The following is a 21305-nucleotide window of genomic DNA, read 5'->3' as shown; positions in this document are numbered from 1 at the left end:
AGGAAAGGGATGATTTTTTAAAGTATGATATATAAACAGCTATGGTTCCATTCGCTCTTTGATTCTGTGGAAAGAACATCTTAGTATAATGCTTCGTGCCACGATGGAGGTACTTTTACCCTCACATCACTCCGAGGAGAGTATCCTCTCGGAATCACAGATCGCTGAGCATCATGGCTGTGCGCGTCGCCTTGGTAAAACCCATTCTAGACATGGATTGGCTATTTCCATAGGAGCGTGACGACGCTCATTCAGAAGGCGGTACTGGGAGAACAAATATATTCTAGAAATATGTTTACAGTTTGTGTTTAACATTAAAAATGTTCCTTGGATTTTGATGATTCCTGGGGGCATATAGTAGGCCTAATTTGTCATGTATTGATGGAATAGCATCTGGGGAATAACATTTTCTGTTTGAAGATGATTAAGAGAGGAGGTTATTATGCAAACGTAAATAATTATACAAAGTTTAGAAAAGTGTAGCATTAGCAGGCTTAACGTTTGTCAAATTCATTATGGCCAAAATAATCAGCAAATCCCATACACACCATCAGATTATTTGCGTAGGCCTTTAAACCATTGACTATGAAGTATTAAACCACAAGGAAATGTAAAGATTTCTTTGTAATGATTACAATTTGAAGTCACAATTCAATGATTTGACTTGGAGTCATAGATAAATAACAGTATCAGTCTTATAAAGATATTGTATATTTGCATGTGTTTTCATCCCAATGCCTTTCTCCTTAATTCTTTTAGTATGAGCATTCAGGATAGTTACGTATGTCCCCATGATCAGAGAGCCAACCCACTGTTAAGTTGTTTCAAGCCAGAGAGGCCTTAACCTCCTAAATCAATAAACTCCAAATCAATAGTCCTCTTATAAATAAGTTATGGTGTCTGTTTTTTTGTTTTTTTTTGTTTCTTCTCCCAGTGAAGGGGGTGTGGGATTCCAGCAACTCCTATTGGGTCATTAGGAATTCTCTTTGATGCAAATGATAGATCGTATTTTCATGACATGGTGACATCCTGCCAAGACCTTGAATTCCTTACAATCTGAGAGTTATTTTGAGACCTGGGTTTATAGTCTTTTAAGGGGACTAATAGTTATTGTTCTCTGTTGGCAAATGTTCACAATTTGATTTATAGATAGGTTTGAATGATGAAAGAATATTCTCTACAAAACCCCTTTTCTCCTGCCTCTAGGTGAATCCACCTTCTGAAGCATCTTACTCTTTACACTCAAACGCTTGAGCTCTTCTTTTTATTTCTCTCCTTACAAATATCTGGCTCTATGGATTGGTATCCTCCCTATCATTTAGCTTGATGCCCTTTTCTCTTCTGAGGTTGTGAGAAACATCAGATTAAGGTCTCTGGTAGAATAAACCACCGTCAAATCACACAACAAAAACATTTCCATATGTTATTCCACACATGCCTTGATATGGAGATTCATAGAAGGGGAAAAGGAGGGAGTGGCATGGGGGAACATTAATCTAAAAATCACATAGTCAAGCATACCCCACTTCCTACCCTGGCCAAGGCACTAAAGGAGTCCATCAGAAAATCATTGTTTTTTGAAGAATCAACACATTTCTATAACCACACATTATCATGGGGGACTTAGCCAATAGCTCGGTGGAGTTCAAACCCAAGAAGCGAGGTAGTGGAGGGGGAATGGAGATCAACCATGCAGGGGACTTCGGGGCTACCCTGGAGGACCTGCGGGACCTTATGGAGCTGAGGGGTGCAGAAGCCATTCAGAAGATCCAGGAGAACTACACGGACACAGAGGGCCTCTGTCAGAGACTGAAGACCTCCCCAGCCGATGGTGAGAGTCTCACTCAGACACACCACTCTCAGAGTGACATACTTCACTTGTAACACAAGATGCACATTATTAGTCCACCTTACTAATCAAATTCAAACCAATATGTTAAATCAACTGAATTGTTTATGAAGAACCAGTTGATGATATTGTATGCCGTAGCGCCACTGCCATTGTGTTTGCATAGACGGTTTCTACTTTACTCAATGTCATCATTTGTACTGTCCTCATCCGTCTGGTTTTCTATCTGTATTTTTGTATTCCCAACCCAGTCTGCCCGAACATGCTTTCATGTCGTTGCTAAGCTACAAAAGCATCAGCAATCTGGTGGGTGTGAGGCAGAGACAGACACCTCCTCTCATTCATCCTCCAGCAAACATCAAATCGTCCCGAGGAGAGATGCTCAAAGCTATAAGAGCATTTCATGTTTTCAGCATAATTACTTTATTTTCACTATTATAGTTTCAAATAATGTAATTGAAAAAAAACTCTGACCTTAAAAGTGCCTTACTGTTTTTCACCATATCATCTTAAACAGGGATTTTTGTTTATACTGTTGAGTAGAATGGGAACTTTCCAATTAATGTCGATTTCAGTTTCAATTTACTTCAGTGGAAATGACTAAGTAAAGAGCAAAGGAGTCTCATTTGTATTTGCATTTTAAGAACAATTTTAAATATTCCTGTTTTTACAATTTAACACACCTCTAATATCTGCAAACTTTTATAATGATTACAAAACAATGTTTTATAATTCAATAGAAATACATGTTTCAATACATCAAATCAAATGTTATTGGTCACGTACACAGATTTGCTGATGTAATCGCAGGTGCAGTGAAATTCTTTCTAGCTCCAACAGTGCAGCAATACCTTGCAATAATAAAACAAAACAATACACACATAATCCAGAAAAATAAAGAAATTACGAAACATCAAAACGAGCAGTGTCAGATACCGGACTATAAATATATATACATATAATATCCAAAAGTTATTTCCAAGTGTAGGTAATAATGAAATAAACGTTCTGAGGAAATAATATAATAAATGACCCCCCCAAAAATTATAGTAAATACTGCAAAGTTGTCTCGGAGCTAGAAACAGAGTGATCATGTCTGTCGGCACCATCTTGTTAGAGAGATCAAGAGAAATTTGTTCATGAACCTTTCATTACCATAGAAACGGCAAGAATATTGTCTGAATTAGTAAAAGGGGGAGTTTCCATTCAGATAAATGATTAATTTGCATATCTCCTCAACCTGAGATGTCGCTATTCACGTGTCTTTTCATCATCAGACTGTTTCACACAATTTCTGAACTTGTTCAAGGACAAATGGAGTTCTGTGTGCAGTGCAGGCCTAGCTCTGGTTATAGTGCGACTACATTATGACTACCCGACGAAATGGGATTGTGTGAAAAAGAAACATAAAGAGAGAAGGAGAGAAAGAGATACAGAGAGAGTGATGACTGGGTTGCCAGTAGCAGCAGGTGACGTTTGGCAAGGAAGGACATGAGGAGTGTGTGACAGTCTGCCTAAGTGTGCTTGCCAGAGCACACACCCCACAGAGAAGCAGACACACTGACTTAGCCATCTGTGCTGTTCCCACCCCATCTATCTCACTTCACCAAGAGAGCACCCAGCACTCAAACATGTATGTCTGTCATATGATGCATGTGAGTGAGTCTATTGACATGTACATTTACATAAATAATTGAATGATGCTTTATGCTGTGTTCTGTCTGCTCTATTGTAGACATTTTGATAGCACTTTAATTGAATGCTCTGTCATAATGCCTACACAAGGCTATAAGAAACATGGCCTAAACTGTCATTTTCTCAAGTTCTATGACCATGACCAATATAATGTAATGACTGTTTATGACAACAATATTTCACAAGGCCAGTTTCTAATATGAACCTGTAAATCATGATGCACTGAAACTCAACAGATTCATGTCAGAGACCTGAATTTGACAAATGTTTAGTCTTATGTTGGCATCCTGACAGAACTACCCCCCTTACCTACTGAATTCATGCAAGACTTTAATGCCCTCTAGTAGCGTTTTACATTAAATCCAGTGAGGTGAATGAAGGGATGTTCAGTAGCAGTATTCCCTCTCCTCTAGGCCTATCGGACAATCCGTCAGACCTGGAGAAGCGTGGCCAGGTGTTTGGCCAGAACTTTATCCCTCCTAAGAAAGCCAAGTCGTTCCTGGAGTTGGTCTGGGAGGCTCTACAGGATGTCACTCTCATCATCCTGGAGATAGCTGCCATCATCTCCCTCGCACTGTCCTTCTACCAACCACCCGGAGAGGAGAGCGAAGGTAGGTTTGACTGACTATCCAGTTATTGAACTTGGGCTTTCCGCATGCCTTAAGAAAGCATTAGCCCTCTGAGCTAATGCCTCGGTATTACCTCTGGGAGCTAACCCAAGTTTTCAGTTCTATCAGTTAAGGTAGCTCATCAGATGAGCGGAGTTCTGTCTTTCCTAATTACTCTGCCCCCTCTCTTTCTCTGTCTCTGTCATCTTTCTCTCTCCCTCTCTCTCTGCAGCGTGTGGGAACTTGGCGTCTGGTGCAGAGGATGAGGGCGAAGCGGAGGCTGGCTGGATCGAGGGCGCAGCCATCTTGTTGTCCGTAGTCTGTGTGGTGCTGGTGACGGCCTTCAATGACTGGAGCAAGGAGAAACAGTTCCGGGGACTGCAGAGCCGCATCGAGCAGGAGCAGCGATTCGCCGTGGTGCGGAACGGCACCGTCATCCAGATCCCCGTGGCCGAAATGGTGGTCGGGGATGTGGCCCAAATCAAATACGGTCAGTCCAGGATCAGGAGAGGTCACCTATGTAGTATACCTGGTTAGACTATCTACATAGCTACCTGTGTAAAGCGCATTTGTGGTCCTTCTAACAGCAACCATATAATTCATTAAACATATCTGGTATTGTGTATACTTTTATTAAGCAGTTAAAACGATGTTTAGATCTTTATAATTGCTTATAGATCCTTATAAGTCTCTGGTCCCATGTGTCCTCCTGCATCCGGCTCCCACACAGGCGATCTCCTTCCTGCTGATGGGATACTGATACAGGGAAATGACCTGAAGATCGATGAGAGCTCGCTGACAGGAGAGTCTGACCATGTAAAAAAGTCTGTTGACAAGGACCCCATGTTGCTGTCTGGTGAGTTGTTTGCATATAATACAGTAGTTATGTTACAGTTGGGCGACAGAGGCCATGCTAGGGGTGTTTGCCTCTGTGCAGTGTGTGTGTGTGTTCTAGGTGCTTTCTTAAGCGTGTTCTTTTGTTTCTTGTACGTGCCTACGTGTGACTGATGAGCTGCCTGAGTGAATATCCTGTCTAATGTGTCCGTATGCTGGCTGTAATGCCGAGAGGGGAAATCTCATTGCCTCTCCCAGTAAGAGAGTGACTCCTCCCTGTTCCATGGAGCCTGACAGGGCTAATCGGATTGTAGCCCTTGGTCAGCTCACTGAGCATCGGGTCATGGCTCCATTAGACCCACAGGACACCCTCTCTCATCCTTTTCCCAATAAGGATACTCGGAACTGGACTTTGCTACTCACTCCATAGCTCCATTACCTGGCTAGGCCTATGCAGAGATCTAAAAGAAGAGCGTGATATTGTGATCATGGTGTAGCAGCCTCATCCACATTGCTGTAATGGCGCAGAAGAACAAATGTTGAACGTTTTTAGATTCAGATTCAGAAATATGTATGATACGATTGGTCAGTTATTTCATCATGATGTTTTTTTCCGGTATGTACCTGTCACGCTTACATACATCACTTGATGTTTGGACCACAGGATACTGGATGATTGCAGGAGAATGTATCAGTTCCAGTTGAAATACATTAGCTTTACCTGCTCCGACCATCTACATGCTGTGGTTTAGTGCACATATTCATAACAGTCTCAAGGCATTGCACATTTAAGCAATCACAAATAAACATATTTAGCAGTATTCTGCACTATTACTGATTGTTCTTTCTCACAGAGGGCTATTCCACTCCCTGATATTAGGTTATGTGAACAGTGTTATTGAGCAACCCCTGGTCTCTTGTGATAGAGTAGTTTAATTAATGGGAACATAATGAAGCTCTGCTGCACAAAAGTAATTAGATCACCGGTCAGTAGGAAAAACAGAGGAAAGTGACCTTACACAGTGATTAAAAAAGACAAACTACATTAGCCACAGATTATTGAGTGTAATTCTGCATTGACACTGGATTCGAACCTGCGTTCCCAACGGCACACCTCACTCAAGCCAACCAAGAAGCTAGCTTGTCACTCCAGGAATGAGAGTTGGCTTTTAGGTTTTTAGGGAAGATGACATCACTGTGTAATGTTAACTTAGTTGTCCACGATATCTACACTAAACAAAAATATAAACGCAACATGTAAAGTGTTGGTCCCATGTTTCATGAGCTGAAATAAAAGATCCCCTGAATTTTCCATACGCACAAAAAGTTTATTTCACTCCAATGCTGTGCACAAATTTGTTTACATCCCTGTCAGTGAGCATTTCTCATTTGTCAAGATAATTCTTCCACCTGACAGGTGTGGCATATCAAGAAGCTGATTAAACAGTATAATCAGTACACAGGTGCCCCTTGTGCTAGTGACAATAAAAGGCCACTCTAAAATGTGCAGTTTTGTCAACCAACACAATGCCACATATGTCTCAAGTTTTGAAGGAGCATGCAATTGGCATGCTGACTGCAGGAATGTCCACCAGGAATGTTAATTTCTCTACCATAAGCCGCATCCAACGTTGTTTTTGAGAATTTGGCAGTACAGTGCCTTCAGAAAGTATTCATACCCCTTGACTTATTCCACATTTTGTTCTGTTACAGCTTGAATTTAAAATGGATTAAATAGATTGGTTTTCTCCACCATCTACACGCATATCCCATACTGACAAAGTCAAAACATGTTTTTTGAAATGTTTGCAAATGTATTGAAAATGAAATACAGAAACATCAATTTACTCAGGGTATTCACACCCCTGAGTAGATACATGTTAGATTCACCTTTGGCATTGATTACAGATGTGAGTCTTTAACAGCTTTGACACACGGATTGTACAATATTTGCACATTATAATTTGTCAAGTTGGTTGTTGACCATTGCTAGACAGACATTTTTAAGTCTTGACATTTTCACACCGACTTAAGTCTACACTGTAACTAGGCCACTTAGAAACATTCAATGTCGTCTTGGTAAGCAACTCCAGTGTATATTTGGCCTTGTCTTTTAGGTTATTGTCCTGCTGAAAGGTGAATTCATATCCCAGTGTCTGGTGGAAAGCATACTGGACCAGATTTTCCTCTGGGATTTTTCCTGTCCTTAACGAATACAAGTATACCCATAACATGATGCAGCCACTACTAAGCTTGAAACAATGGCGAGTGGTACTCAGTAATGTGTTTTATTGGATTTGCCCCAAACATAACACTTTGTATTCATTGCTTTGCCAATATTTTTGTAGTAATACTTCAGTGCCTTGTTACAAACAGGATGCATAATTTGGAATATTTTTATTCTGTACAGGCTTCTTTCTTTTCTGTCACGCCCTGGTCTAAGTATTTTGTGTTTTTCTTCATGTATTGGGTCAGGCCAGGGTGTGGCATGGAGTTTTTGTATTGTGGTGTGTTTTGTCTTGGGGTTTTGGTGTGTATGTATTTGGGATTGTAGCTAGTGGGGTTATCTAGCAAAGTCTATGGCTGTCTGGAGTGGTTCTCAATCAGAGGCAGGTGCTTATCGTTGTCTCTGATTGGGAACCATATTTAGGCAGCCATATTCTTTGAGTTTGCCGTGGGTGATTGTCCTTAGTGTCTTGATGTCCTTGTGCTGTGTTAGTTGACACCAGTTTAGGCTGTTTCGGTTTTCATTTTCGTTTATTTGTTTTGTAGTGTTTTGTATTGATTCGTGTTACGTTTGTTTTATTAAACATGGATCACAATAGACACGCTGCAGTTTGGTCCGACTCTCCTTCACCATATGAAAACCGTGACAGAATCACCTGTCATAAACGGACCAAGCAGGAGTAAAGGCAAGGAGCAGCCCATGCTCAGTTTTCTCCTATTTCTGGACATGGGAAACTCTAACTGGGAAAGGACCCTGGGCTCCGGAAACCAGTGGAGTGAAGACTCCCAAAGGTGCAGCAGGAGAATTGATACACCAGCCCAAAGTGTAAGCTAATAACTTCACCATGCTGGACATGGGAGGAAGAACTCAGCTTTTTGTAAAAGGACCCTGGGCTCAATAGGTGCCCATCTTCCCAAGGAGGAAAACTAGAGGCTGGCTTTGTGGTTTAATCTGGTTTGAGGAGGCAGATAATTGTATGTGGATGGAAGATGGGAATCATTAAAAAATTTCTTGATAAAGGGGCTATTCACACAGTATGTCCATGCAACTTATTAGGAGACTTGTTAAGCAACTTTTTACTCCTGAACTTATTTAGGCTTGCCATAACAACCGGGCAGGCACCGTGTTATGCAGTGGTGCGCACGGTGTCCCCAGTGCGGGTGCATAGCCCGGTGCGGTATATTTCAGCTACATTTGCCGGGCTAGTTTTGAATTTTTAATTATCTGGTCCCCAGTGCGTCTCCTTGGGCCAATTCCACTTTTACATGGCACCAATTTAATCAATTTTAAATTCAGGCTATAAGACAACAAAATGTGGAAAAAGTGTCTCACTGTACGTCTAACCGGTCTCACAACTGCAGACCATGGCCGTCGTGTGGGCGGGTTTATTCCATGTCGCAGCACTGGCAGGGCAACCGAGAGTGCCCCAGGTGGCAGTGGCTTATGTTCAGTGCTCCAGTGCGCCTTGAACTTTCCAGTACCACCTTTTCCACACCCCAGCTTCCTCATAAAGATAAAACTGCACCATTTTTTTCCTGTGAAGAATCAACAATACCAAGTGCCAGCACCACAATCAGGCCTACAGTGCGCCTCGCCTCTCCTTATTGGATATTTCAAGCTTTTTTAGCCTCCTGCCTGTTTGGAGCTGCCAGTCTGCATGGAGCTGCCAGTCTGCATGGAGCTGCCAAGGAGCTGCCAGTCTGCAAGGAGCTGCCAGTCTGCCCAGCGAGCTGCCAGTCTGCCCAGCGTCGCCAGTCTGCCCAGCGCCGCCAGTCTGCCCAGCGTCGCCAGTCTGCCCAGCGTCGCCAGTCAGCCAGACTCTTCCAGATTATAGCTGTAAGTCAGCAGATGTCTCTTCCAGTTTTGCACATCAGCCAGACTCTTCCAGATCTGCCAGTCCCAGATTCTTCCAGATCTGCCAAAACAGACTCTTCCAGAGCTCAGTGAGGTTGGATGGAGAGCATTTGCCAACAGCAGTTTTCAGTTCTTTCCACAGATTCTCAATTGGATTCAGGTCAGGACTTTGACTTGGCCATTCTAACACCTGGATATGTTTATTTTTGAACCATTCCATTGTAGATTTTGATTTATGTTTTGGATCATTGTCTTGTTGGAAGACAAATCTCCGTCCCAGTCTCAGGTCTTTTGCAGACTCCATCAGCTTTTCTTCCAGAATGTCCTTCAGCTCCCGATCTGCTCCTCATTTTCCAGTGGGGTTCTGGGTGAGGACTACTGGGCCATGGTGGCGAAAAGTGTGGTCTATCCAGGGACGCGAGGAGAGGGGACTAAGACATTGACTGAGTGGGCCCCACGTTCCGCGCCGGAGCCGCCACCATGGACAGACGCCCACCCGGACCCTCCATATTGTTTTGCAGGTGCTGCCGGGAGTTCAATTTTGGTTTCATCTGACACGAGCACCTTCTTCCACTATTTTGTGTTTTTCTTCAGGTGGCTTGGGTCAGGCCAGGGTTTAAACATGGAGTTTTTTATTGGATATGTTTTGTCTTGGGGTTTTCTTCTTGTACTCTTGGGATTAAAGGCCAGATTTGTGCAATAGTCTGATTGTTGTCCTATGGAGTGGTTCCCACCTCAGCTGTAGATCTCTGCAGTTCATCTCTGATTGGGAACCTATTTGGCTGCATCTCTGATGAGTCTTCTCCTTGTATGAGCTGAGTGTCTTGATGTTTGATTTGTTAAAAAAGTTTGAAATATCCAGTTTAAATGTCGGTTTTCATTTTCATGATTTGTTTTGTAGTGTTTTGTATTGATTCAGTGTTACGTTTGTTTCATTAAACATGGATCAAATAGACACTTGCAGCAAGGCACTGTATGCACAGACTTCACCATGATGAGATCCTGAGGTCCATCCTGAGGCCCATTTTTTAAGGTATCTGGAAATACATATCTGTATTCTCAGTCATGTGAAACCCCATAGATTAGGGCCTAATTAATTTATTTCAATTGACTGATTTCCTCATATGAACTGTTACTCAGTAAAATCTTTGAAATTGTTGCATGTTAGATTTATATTTTTGTTCAGTATACATCCTAGATATAAACATTTTTGAAAACATGATTTTTCTGCAATAACAATCTTTGAACAGCATATCAATGCAAACAATATTTATGGACATTTACTCTTCTGTTTTAGGTGCCATATACACTGCTCAAAAAATAAAGGGAACACTTAAACAACAACACTCCAAGTAACTCCATGTCAACTTCTGTGATATCAAACTGTCCACTTAGGAAGCAACACTGATTGACAATAAATGTCACATGCTGTTGTGCAAATGGAATAGACAACAGGTGTAAATTATAGGCAATTAGCAAGACACCCCCAATAAAGGAGTGGTTCTGCAGGTGGGGACCACAGACCACTTCTCAGTTCCTATGCTTCCTGGCTGATGTTTTGGTCACTTTTGAATGCTGGCGGTGCTTTCACTCTAGTGGTAGCATGAGACGGAGTCTACAACCCACACAAGTGGCTCAGGTAGTGCAGCTCATCCAGGATGGCACATCAATGCGAGCTGTGGCAAGAAGGTTTGCTGTGTCTGTCAGCGTAGTGTCCAGAGCATGGAGGCACTACCAGGAGACAGGCCAGTACATCAGGAGACGTGGAGGAGGCCGTAGGAGGGCAACAACCCAGCAGCAGGACCGCTACCTCTGCCTTTGTGCAAGGAGAGCACTGCCAGAGCCCTGCAAAATGACCTCCAAAAGGCCACAAATGTACATGTGTCTGCTCAAACGGTCAGAAACAGACTCCATGAGGGTGGTATGAGGGCCCGACGTCCACAGGTGGGGGTTGTGCTTACAGCCCAACACCGTGCAGGACGTTTTCATTTGCCAGAGAACACCAAGATTGGTAAATTCGCCACTGGCACCCTGTGCTCTTCACAGATGAAAGCAAGTTCACACTGAGCACATGTGACAGACGTGACAGTCTCGAGACACCGTGGAAAACGTTCTGCTGCCTTAAACATCCTCCAGTATGACCGGTTTGGCGGTGGGTCAGTAGTGATGTGGGGTGGCATTTCTTTGGGGGGCCTCACAGCCCTCCATGTGCTCGCCAGAGGTAGCCTGACTGCCATTATGTACCGAGATGAGATCCTCAGACCCCTTGTGAGACCATATGCTGGTGCGGTTGGCCCTGGGTTCCTCCTAATGCAAGACAATGCTAGACCTCATGTGGCTGGAGTGTGTCAGCAGTTCCTGCAAGAGGAAAGCATTGATGCTATGGACTGGCCCGTCCGTTCCCCAGACCTGAATCCAATTGAGCACATCTGGGACATCATGTCTCGCTCCATCCACCAACGCCACGTTGCACCACAGACTGTCCAGGAGCTCATCAGGAGCATGCCCAGGCGTTGTAGGGAGGTTATACAGGCACGTGGAGGCCACACACGCTACTGAGCCTCATTTTGACTTGTTTTAAGGACATTACATCAAAGTTGGATCAGCCTGTAGTGTGGTTTTCCACTTTAATTTTGAGTGTGGCTCCAAATCCAGACCTCCATGAGTTGATAAATTTGATTTCCATTGATATTTTTTGTGTGATTTTGTTGTCAGCCCATTCAACTATGTAAAGAAAATAATAATAAGAATATTTCATTCATTCAGATTTAGGATGTGTTATTTTAGTGTTCCCTTTATTTTTTTGAGCAGTGTATATATAAAGGTACTCTGTTTAATATAGTGATAACTGAGTTATTTCCATGCCTATTTATGGATTTCATCTGTGTGTCCCCTTAGGAACTCATGTGATGGAAGGCTCTGGAAAGATGCTGGTTACTGCTGTGGGGATCAACTCTCAAACTGGAATCATCTTCACTCTACTCGGGGCTGGAGAGGGTGATCAAGAGGAGGAGAAGAAAGACAAGAAAGGTAAGATAATAAAACATACTGAAAGTGTAATGTCTTTAAGATGTTGTTATCATTGGTATAAAAGCAAATATAGTAGCCTACATTTGAATCTCAATACATATAGCAGGGATGCTTAATATGGATATATATTGTACACAGATGTATTTACATATGATTGACTTGCAATGTCTGTTTCTTATACTGTATATACAGAGACATGTAGGTATCAAATAAATACATTTAAGTTAAAATAAATCATGCATTGGCAGTTTCAATAGGTGTGTTGAAATCATGCTCCATTTAGCTGTGAGTCATTTAAGACCGGATGTTACTTCTGCTGAGAAAGAGAGAGCAGAGAGAGCATCACTGAGCTGTGCAGTGTATATTTACAGTACATAGGCAGAGACTTTCCTCCCTGTCTCCCTCTCCTTGATATGAAGAGAGTGGTAGCTAGCTAGCTGTTTAATAATTATATCCAGTAAAAGCATAGCAGTCTGCAGAGCGATCAATAATTGAATGGAAAGAGGGAGAGCAACATGGAGATGGGGTTACACAGACGGGGAAGCCTCTGGTTAGGACCAAACTTCACAATGTAGACTGCAGAAAGATATGATGCAATGGTTTACTTATTTACTGCTCCTGAGGTCTCATTCACTCATTTTTATGCATTCCCTGTTTGTGTTGTTTCTGTTGCTCATTCTTTTTAGTGATTTGATTGTTTTTTTGTCTCTTAATTTGATAAAATCTCTTATTGTCCCTGTCCCTATCTCAAATCCCAAACCACTATCCCGTCAGAGGGCAATAATACCCCTGCAGTCGAAGCAAAACAGATCAGCATCACGAATGGTAGGTGTTTCCCCTACTAGACTAGTTAGTTTGGTGAAGGGATTTGCTAGAGATATTCCATGGGACTTCCGTGGGAAATTGTGGGCCCCTAATGTAATTGGGGGGAAAAATACGAACTGTTAACATATTTTGAAAAGTATGTTTAACATAAAATTTCTTCACGTTTCTGTCACTTTCATTTTGTCTATTCATTTTCCCATTCAATTTTTACTCCTTTAGGGGGGTTAAAATGGGAGCCATGTTTCCCTCCCATGCAGCATTATGTCTGTCATGTTCAACTGTATCAGTCTAGATATTTATCTCTCTCTCACTCAATCACAGGTAAGCAAGATGGGACATTGGAAAACAATCAGAACAAAGGTAAGAAACAGTGGGATTTCAAGGCAGATGAATCATCCCTTATTTCAAATAGGCTGCCATATATAAATCATTTGGGGAACTATACAAACAACAGATGGTATGAGGTAATAATTTATACCAAATATTTATATAGAACATTTTTACTTCTCGAATAAGATGGAAGTAATCTCTTGATTTATGTTGAAAACATCTTACCTGCACCTGTAAATGTGATAATAATGGATTGTATGTATACAACGCTTTTTATTAGGTCTCAAAGTGCTTAAAATATAGGAGGCACTCCATGTTACAGTTGCATACTGTAGCACCAACCTGGGCGAAGCACAGCAGCCATTTTGTGCCGTAACACACACCACACCTTTTGACATTCATCTAACCATCCTAACCACTCCCTAACTTTGTGACAACCCCCAACCTTAGCCAAGAAACAGGATGAGGCCGTTGCCATGGAGATGCAGCCCCTGAAGAGCGCTGAAGGAGGGGAGGTGGAAGCAGAGAAGAAAAAGGGCAACGTGCCTAAAAAAGAGAAGTCTGTGCTCCAGGGCAAACTCACTAAACTGGCCGTGCAGATCGGGAAGGCAGGTGAGGGCTGATTCTAAGCATTCAGCATTCATAATCTCTTTTCTGCTGGCCTGCTTGTTCACTGTTCACCTAGTGGTTAGAGCGTTGGACCAGTAACCGGAAGGTTGTAAGTTCAAATCCCCGAGCTGACAAGGTACAAATCTGTCGTTCTGCCCCTGAACAGGCAGTTAACCCACTGTTCCTAGGCTGTCATTGAAATTAAGAATTTGTTCTTAACTGACTTGCCTAGTTAAATAAAGGTATAAATAAATACACTGCTGACAAACTCTTCACATCTTCTGTCCTCTTTCTCAGGTCTGGTCATGTCAGCCATCACAGTGATCATCCTGGTGATGTACTTTGTGATCGAGACCTTTGTGGTTCAGGGCCGGGAGTGGCTCACTGAGTGTACACCTGTCTATGTGCAGTACTTTGTCAAGTTCTTCATAATCGGCGTCACAGTGCTGGTGGTGGCTGTGCCTGAAGGGCTGCCACTGGCTGTCACTATATCACTTGCCTACTCTGTCAAGGTGAGGGGAATAAGCTGTGTGTGTTGCTGCAGACATTATGTGACAATCATGTTAAATCGCATTTTTTGCTCAAATATCCCCCATGTGACAAAAACAAGGCGCGATTACACTATATATTGTGTACGCAGCTGAATTGTATTGTAGTTTCTCAGGTGTAGGCCTAAAAGTAAGATTCCTCTCCGTCTGTTTCCTCCTGTTTCCCTATAGAAAATGATGAAGGACAATAACTTGGTGCGCCACCTAGATGCCTGTGAGACCATGGGCAATGCCACGGCCATCTGCTCTGATAAGACGGGCACCCTTACTACCAACCGCATGACTGTGGTGCAGGCCTACGCGGGCGACCAGCACTTCCACATGGTCCCACACCCTGACCAGATGAATCCTATGGTGCTGGACACACTTGTAAACGCCATAGCTGTCAACAGCGCCTACACCTCCAAGATTATGGTGAGAGGGTGGATTGTGAAAGACAGATACTGTAGATACCTGCACACTGTTGAATGCTCCTACAGTTTTATTGTGGCATATGTCTGCAGAGTGGAATGAAAACAGGACACAGCTTTATTTTTGTCTGTTTAGTCGGTGTAGTTTAGTTGGACATTTGGATGGAAACTCATTTTGTTCATGTCGGCACAACATACAGTAGCTAAAACAATTCATAGAATTCAGAATGTACATACAAATTTCCAAACAAATGTTATCGTCTTACCTTTTCTTTTCCTTCTTGTCTTAGACTCATTTTGCCCAGTCTGTTCAGCGGGGGGGGGGGGGTAACTTTATAGTAATAGTAATATTTTATCTGTTAGCCCCCAGATAAGGAGGGAGGCTTACCCAAGCAGGTGGGCAACAAGACAGAGTGTGCCCTACTTGGCTTCGTCCTGGACCTGAAGAGGGACTATGCCCCCGTGAGGGAACAGATCCCCGAGGAGAAGCTCTACAAGGTCTACACCTTCAACTCGGTGCGCAAGTCCATGAGCACAGTGGTGCAGTTGCCCGATGGATCCTTCCGCCTCTACAGCAAGGGGGCCTCTGAGATCCTGCTCAAGAAGTAAGTCTGACTCCGAGGCTTTACAAATAAAGTTGGATTTGATTTGAGTCTACAGCTTTGATAGAGAATGTGGTGGTGGTGGCCTCAAGATAAAGTTAGCCTTGAATGAGGTTTGATGAACAAAACAAAACGACTAACATTAATATTTTGCCCTAACATACAGAGCATCTGACTTGTGTCCTGACTAGGGTGGCAAAATAAGGGTATATTACTGGGAAGTAGCGATATCTAACACAATTTTGGTAACTTTCAAGGATTTTAAGGAATTTATCACTGGACATCTCGTGGCCTATTTAGGTCCTTCAGATGATCACTGGCGTCTGTAATTATCTCTGGCCCTCTGTGTGGCCTTATTATATGTACAATATATAACATCATCTAATAAGATTATTTTAAATAACATGACAAATAGAATGACAACTCTGTAAAACAGCCTAAGTATAAACCATGAATTTAGTAAATACCTTTGGTGTTTAATCCTGGGCCATGCCACCATAAAATATATTTGATTTATTTATTTTACAATGTCAATATGTCTTTGTTGTAAATGTTGTGGTGCCAAACTGGTGGCAGTTGTGAAAAAATAAATAGTTGTAAAAGTTGCATAGTTAATAAAAAATAATGCCATTGTTGATTAGATGGTTATATAAAAAAATGAATGCTATTTTCTCTTGAACCATATGGTCTATTCACTAGGAGCTCATGGACAATATGGACACAGATATAAAAAATGAATACTATATACTGTATGAATACTTAAAAGTTATTCAAGTATACTGTACATTTCCTGTAATTACCGGTAGCTTTGCAACCATAGTTCTGACTCTCTGTCTGTCAGGTGCTCCTCTATCATGGCTGGCGGTGGAGATCCGCGGGGTTTCCGCCCACGGGACAGGGATGAGATGGTGAAGAAGGTGATCGAGCCCATGGCCTGTGACGGCCTGCGCACCATCTGCGTGGCCTACAAGGACCTGCCGGCCAGCCCTGAGCCCGACTGGGAGGACGAGGCGGGCATCGTCAGCGACCTCATCTGTATCACCGTGGTGGGCATCGAGGACCCTGTCCGCCCAGAGGTAACCAAGACCTTACGCAGAGGGACGCTCTATTGCGGTGCAGTTGTTTACAGATGTAGGTAGAGATTTGGAGTGGAGTTTTTCCACAGGTATGACAATTGACAGTTTCTTGCTCTTCATTTCAAGTGAGTTATTCTGCAGATAAATGTCTAAATAAGTAAGATAGATATGAATTTAGGAATAAATAGGTATTGTTATACAACAGCTATTGTTAAACAGCAGGTATAGGTGTTGTTAGGTATAGGTGTTGTTAGGTATAGGTGTTGTTAGGTATAGGTGTTGTTAGGTATAGGTGTTGTTAGGTATAGGTGTTGTTAGGTATAGGTGTTGTTAGGTATAGGTGTTGTTAGGTATAGGTGTTGTTAGGTATAGGTGTTGTTAGATATAGTTAGGTATAGGTAGGTATAGGTGTAGTTAGGTACAGGTATAGTTAGATCTAGGTGTAGTTAGGTATAGGTATAGATAGGTATAGTTAGGTATAGGTGTAGTTAGGAATAGTTAGGTATAGGTGTAGTTAGGTATAGTTAGGTATAGGTGTAGTTAGGAATAGTTAGGTATAGGTATTATAATCTCATACGTAACATAAATAATAAATAGTATTGTATTATCTGTACACAGACTGGGATGCGACGACTAACAAGGAACTTTGCCGCAGGTGTTCGCATTTTTTAGTTTCGGAAGGGGAGTGGACATTTGGACCATAGACTTGCCATAAGAATACAGAGGGGGAGGGGGGGGCTATTGCGCTCCTTGTTCAAGTATATTTTCTAACACATCTGCCCTTAGAACATAATCAAGTGTCCAATGCAATTAAAAAATGTTTCAGTTCTGCATTTCTGAGATTATAGGTATTGTTATAATTGTAGTAAATATTCAGTGATTAAGCTGTAGTTACATGCACATTAGCTAGTAAGAGGGTGTGCCAAGGCTTTATCAAAACCCAGCTGTCTTTTCTAACCAGGTCCCAGATGCTATCAAGAAATGCCAGCGAGCAGGTATCACGGTGCGCATGGTGACAGGTGACAACATCAACACAGCACGAGCCATCGCTGCCAAGTGTGGCATCATCCAGCCAGGGGATGACTTCCTGTGTATAGACGGGAAGGAATTCAACCGACGAATCAGAAATGAGAAAGGAGAGGTAGAATTCAGCATTCATGAATTGTTTGACACTTTTTAACCGACAAAAAAATAAAAGTACCCTGATTCAGTTCCTTAGCTTGTTTTCATGACTCAACATTTTCTGTGGATACCCACAATCTTTCTTCTTACAGGTTGAGCAGGAGCGCATTGATAAGGTTTGGCCCAAACTGAGAGTTCTGGCTCGGTCCTCACCTACAGACAAACATACACTGGTTAAAGGTGGGTCAGTGATTCTACACTCAAAACTACAGTATTCTTTTGTAAACAGCTTGTAAACCATGCAGATGCAGCATTTCCAATGAGACCTTAATCTCTCTGCAGGCATCATAGACAGCACCGTACTGGAACAGCGGCAGGTAGTAGCTGTGACAGGGGACGGGACAAACGACGGACCCGCCCTGAAGAAGGCCGATGTTGGCTTTGCCATGGTGAGACATCATGATGATGATGATGATGATGACAAATCTTTAGTCATTTTAGTAACTTTGGGAAAATATTAAGTCCCACACTTAAAGTTGCAGTCCGGGATCATAAGCACTTACAAATTTGTAACATATCATACGAAATGTTTGATGTAGTACACAATTGTGCACAATTTTCAGGGACCAGTTTTGGCTCGTGAGCACTGCTATCAAAACTACTGTGTGATATTATGCAAGACCTTTGGCGCATCACTTTAATAATACATTTCCCTACCTATTTACATTGTAGTTACATAGGCATGGTATGTACTGTGGTATTGTTACATTAGTTCTAACATAGTACTTACGGCTGTGTAACTATCATGCACTTACATAGGTATTAGTGACATGTTTTTTTTTAAATGTGAGACTTGTGCAAGCGGGGGGGGGGGGTGAATTTAAAGTGGATTATTTTGGTGGCTCTGTGTAGGGCATCGCTGGTACTGACGTAGCCAAGGAAGCCTCTGACATCATCCTGACTGATGACAACTTCTCTAGCATTGTGAAGGCGGTCATGTGGGGACGTAACGTCTATGACAGCATCTCCAAGTTCCTCCAATTCCAGCTCACTGTCAACGTGGTGGCTGTCATTGTGGCCTTCACCGGCGCCTGTATCACACAGGTACTCACTCCATCTCTGACTCTCACACACCATACCACAGTACAGCACACCACAACACACCACAACACAATTCACTGTTGTGTAAAATCCAAATGGATCATTTTAGTAACTGTAGTAAATTATCAAAGATGTAGGTAACAGTCTATGATTGTGAGAGGCAGAGGGAGAGGTTTTGAAGCAAAATTAATTAAAATGATATCTACTTACCTCTTTTTCTCTCTCCTTCTCTCCTTACCTCTCTTGCTGCTTCTCTTTTTACTTCTGCCTCTTTCCATCCCCCTCTCTCTACCTCTTTCTCCCTCTCTCCTTACATGTCCCTATCCCCTCCTCTCTCTCTCCTCCCTTCAGGACTCTCCTCTGAAGGCTGTCCAGATGTTGTGGGTGAACCTTATCATGGACACCTTTGCCTCCCTGGCCTTAGCCACCGAGCCGCCCACTGAGTCCCTGCTCCTGAGGAAGCCTTACGGCCGCAACAACCCCCTCATCTCCCGCACCATGATGAAGAACATCCTGGGCCATGCCATCTACCAGCTCACTATCATCTTCACCCTGCTGTTTGCGGGTACACACAAGGGAGGAGGAGAAGGAGGAGGAGAGAGACTGGAAGTGGGAAGAGAATGGAGAAAAGGGGAGGAGGTGGAGGGGGGCTGCAGGTGGAGGTGGGGGACGGAGGCTGGAGTTGGGGAAAGGGAGAGTGGGGTGTAGGTAATGGCAGTAGTGGGGAACAAGAAGGTTGAAGAATAACAGTCATGGAACTGTGGTGCTCTATTTAGCTCATAGTATTTTACATGATCATTTAGTATACATTTGCTTGCCATTAAAGGGATAGTGTGTTTTGCTACTTATCCAGTCAGATGAACTCATGGATACCATTTTTATGTCTCTGCGTTCAGTATGAAGGAAGTTGTAGGTAGTTTTGCGAGCCAATGCTAACTAGCGTTAATGTAATCACTGGAAGTAGAAACAACCGTCAACTTCCTTCAAACTGCACGCAGAGACATAAAAAATGGCATCCATGACTTCATCTGACATTGGGTAAGTAGCAAAACAGCTTAATTTCCAGAATCTTGCACTATCGCTTTAACTAGAAAATATATATTCGACTACATGTGTCTCTTTCTATTGTCTGCTTATCCTTTTTGTGTTCCTCTCCATCTCAGGAGAAAAGATCTTCAACATTGATAGCGGACGCCACGCCCCTCTGCACTCTCCCCCTTCCGAGCACTACACGATCATCTTCAACACCTTTGTGCTCATGCAACTGTTCAACGAGATCAATGCCCGCAAGATCCACGGTGAAAGGAACGTTTTCGACGGCATATTCCACAACCCTATTTTCTGCAGTATTGTGCTGGGGACTTTTTTAATGCAGGTGAGAGGACCACAAGCTTTTACTTCTTATACGTTGTTTTCCCTTTATATTATAGCAATCCTAGTAATGTTATTCAACCATGACGTATACCTAATAATATTCACTACTTAATTATTGTCTCACAGGATACATGATACATGTATGTTGTGCTAACCAATGTCAACCACGTTTTGTGATCATATCTCTCTCGTCTTGTGTCTTATTCTGTACAGTTTGTGATTGTGCAGTTTGGGGGGAAACCTTTCAGCTGCACACCACTCAATGTGGAGCAGTGGCTGTGGTGTCTGCTCGTGGGAGTAGGAGAGCTGCTGTGGGGACAGGTACTTATGCTGGAGTTAACGTTGTTTGAATGTGTTAACCAATATGTGGTTCTCCAGTGGTTTTGTGTCAAGACACAATTAAGGCCTTTGACATAGACAAACCCACATATCCATAACCCAGTCTTCAGTTGGCTTTGACACAAGCACTTGCTTGGACCAACCAGACCGAAACGGAAGTTGTGTTCTTCTTGTTCATCGACTAACGCTGACCCCTGACCCCAACAGCTCATCACCACGGTGCCTACCAGCCGCCTGCCCTGTCTGAAGGAAGCGGGTCATGCGCTGGGTAAGGAAGAGATGATTGATGATGACATGGCAGATGATGAGCAAGAGATTGACCATGCTGAGAGGGAGCTACGTCGAGGGCAGATTCTCTGGTTCCGGGGCCTCAATCGTATTCAGACTCAGGTACAGTGTATTGGGCTCCACCATTCTCTGTCCCTTGTCTTTCCCTAACAAGGGCTCTCGTATGTGCTGTACTGTCCTACGAAGAGGAGTCTTTTCTGCTTGCCCGACTTATCTCTGTTAATATGTGTCTCTCTTTCTTCACCATTTGATGCCTTAATTTATTTCACCACACTTTGTTTTCCTATATTTATTGAAATACAATCATCTCTATTGTAACCTATCAGAGTCATTTTGATTACATCTCATGGTCATATTTCTCACTTTTTATCCTTCATCCTCATGTCATTGCGATTATCACAGATTCTGTCTTTATTTTTTATGTATCCTTAATCCTCGTCACTGTTACACAGACAAGTCTTCAATGATCAAACCTAATAATCCCAACAACAAGTATATTAAATATATTACAAGAGTTCTAATTGTAGTCTGTCTCTTACTGAAACCAGCATCTAGGTGAGACGCATGATGCTGATGTAATGCTA

The 21305-nt window shown here is 42.7% G+C and overlaps 1 protein-coding gene across 10 annotated transcripts in view; it reads left to right on the top strand.

Annotated features, from left to right (window-relative positions):
- Nucleotides 1–21305, top strand: part of LOC135504350 (plasma membrane calcium-transporting ATPase 3-like) — a 32756-nt gene that overhangs the window by 1429 nt on the left and 10022 nt on the right. For 3 of the 10 annotated variants that reach the window (XM_064922845.1, XM_064922849.1, XM_064922853.1), the window contains exons 2-21: nt 1207–1831; nt 3958–4155; nt 4385–4642; nt 4883–5008; nt 11966–12097; nt 12872–12922; nt 13244–13282; nt 13703–13864; nt 14159–14373; nt 14581–14823; nt 15183–15424; nt 16263–16497; nt 17459–17638; nt 17772–17859; nt 17962–18068; nt 18532–18723; nt 19072–19285; nt 19884–20095; nt 20308–20415; nt 20641–20823. In XM_064922845.1, coding sequence (XP_064778917.1) covers nt 1615–1831; nt 3958–4155; nt 4385–4642; nt 4883–5008; nt 11966–12097; nt 12872–12922; nt 13244–13282; nt 13703–13864; nt 14159–14373; nt 14581–14823; nt 15183–15424; nt 16263–16497; nt 17459–17638; nt 17772–17859; nt 17962–18068; nt 18532–18723; nt 19072–19285; nt 19884–20095; nt 20308–20415; nt 20641–20823 — 3402 coding nt within the window. In that variant the 5' untranslated portion in view covers nt 1207–1614. The remainder of the gene's footprint in view (nt 1–1206; nt 1832–3957; nt 4156–4384; nt 4643–4882; nt 5009–11965; nt 12098–12871; nt 12923–13243; nt 13283–13702; nt 13865–14158; nt 14374–14580; nt 14824–15182; nt 15425–16262; nt 16498–17458; nt 17639–17771; nt 17860–17961; nt 18069–18531; nt 18724–19071; nt 19286–19883; nt 20096–20307; nt 20416–20640; nt 20824–21305) is intronic. The other 7 variants (XM_064922851.1, XM_064922848.1, XM_064922854.1 and 4 more) reach the window with 3 other exon arrangements.

The sequence above is a fragment of the Oncorhynchus masou genome, chromosome 18 (assembly GCF_036934945.1).
Source record: "Oncorhynchus masou masou isolate Uvic2021 chromosome 18, UVic_Omas_1.1, whole genome shotgun sequence".
NCBI classification, from domain to species: Eukaryota; Metazoa; Chordata; class Actinopteri; order Salmoniformes; family Salmonidae; genus Oncorhynchus; species Oncorhynchus masou.
This window is presented reverse-complemented; position numbering and strand designations above follow the sequence as displayed.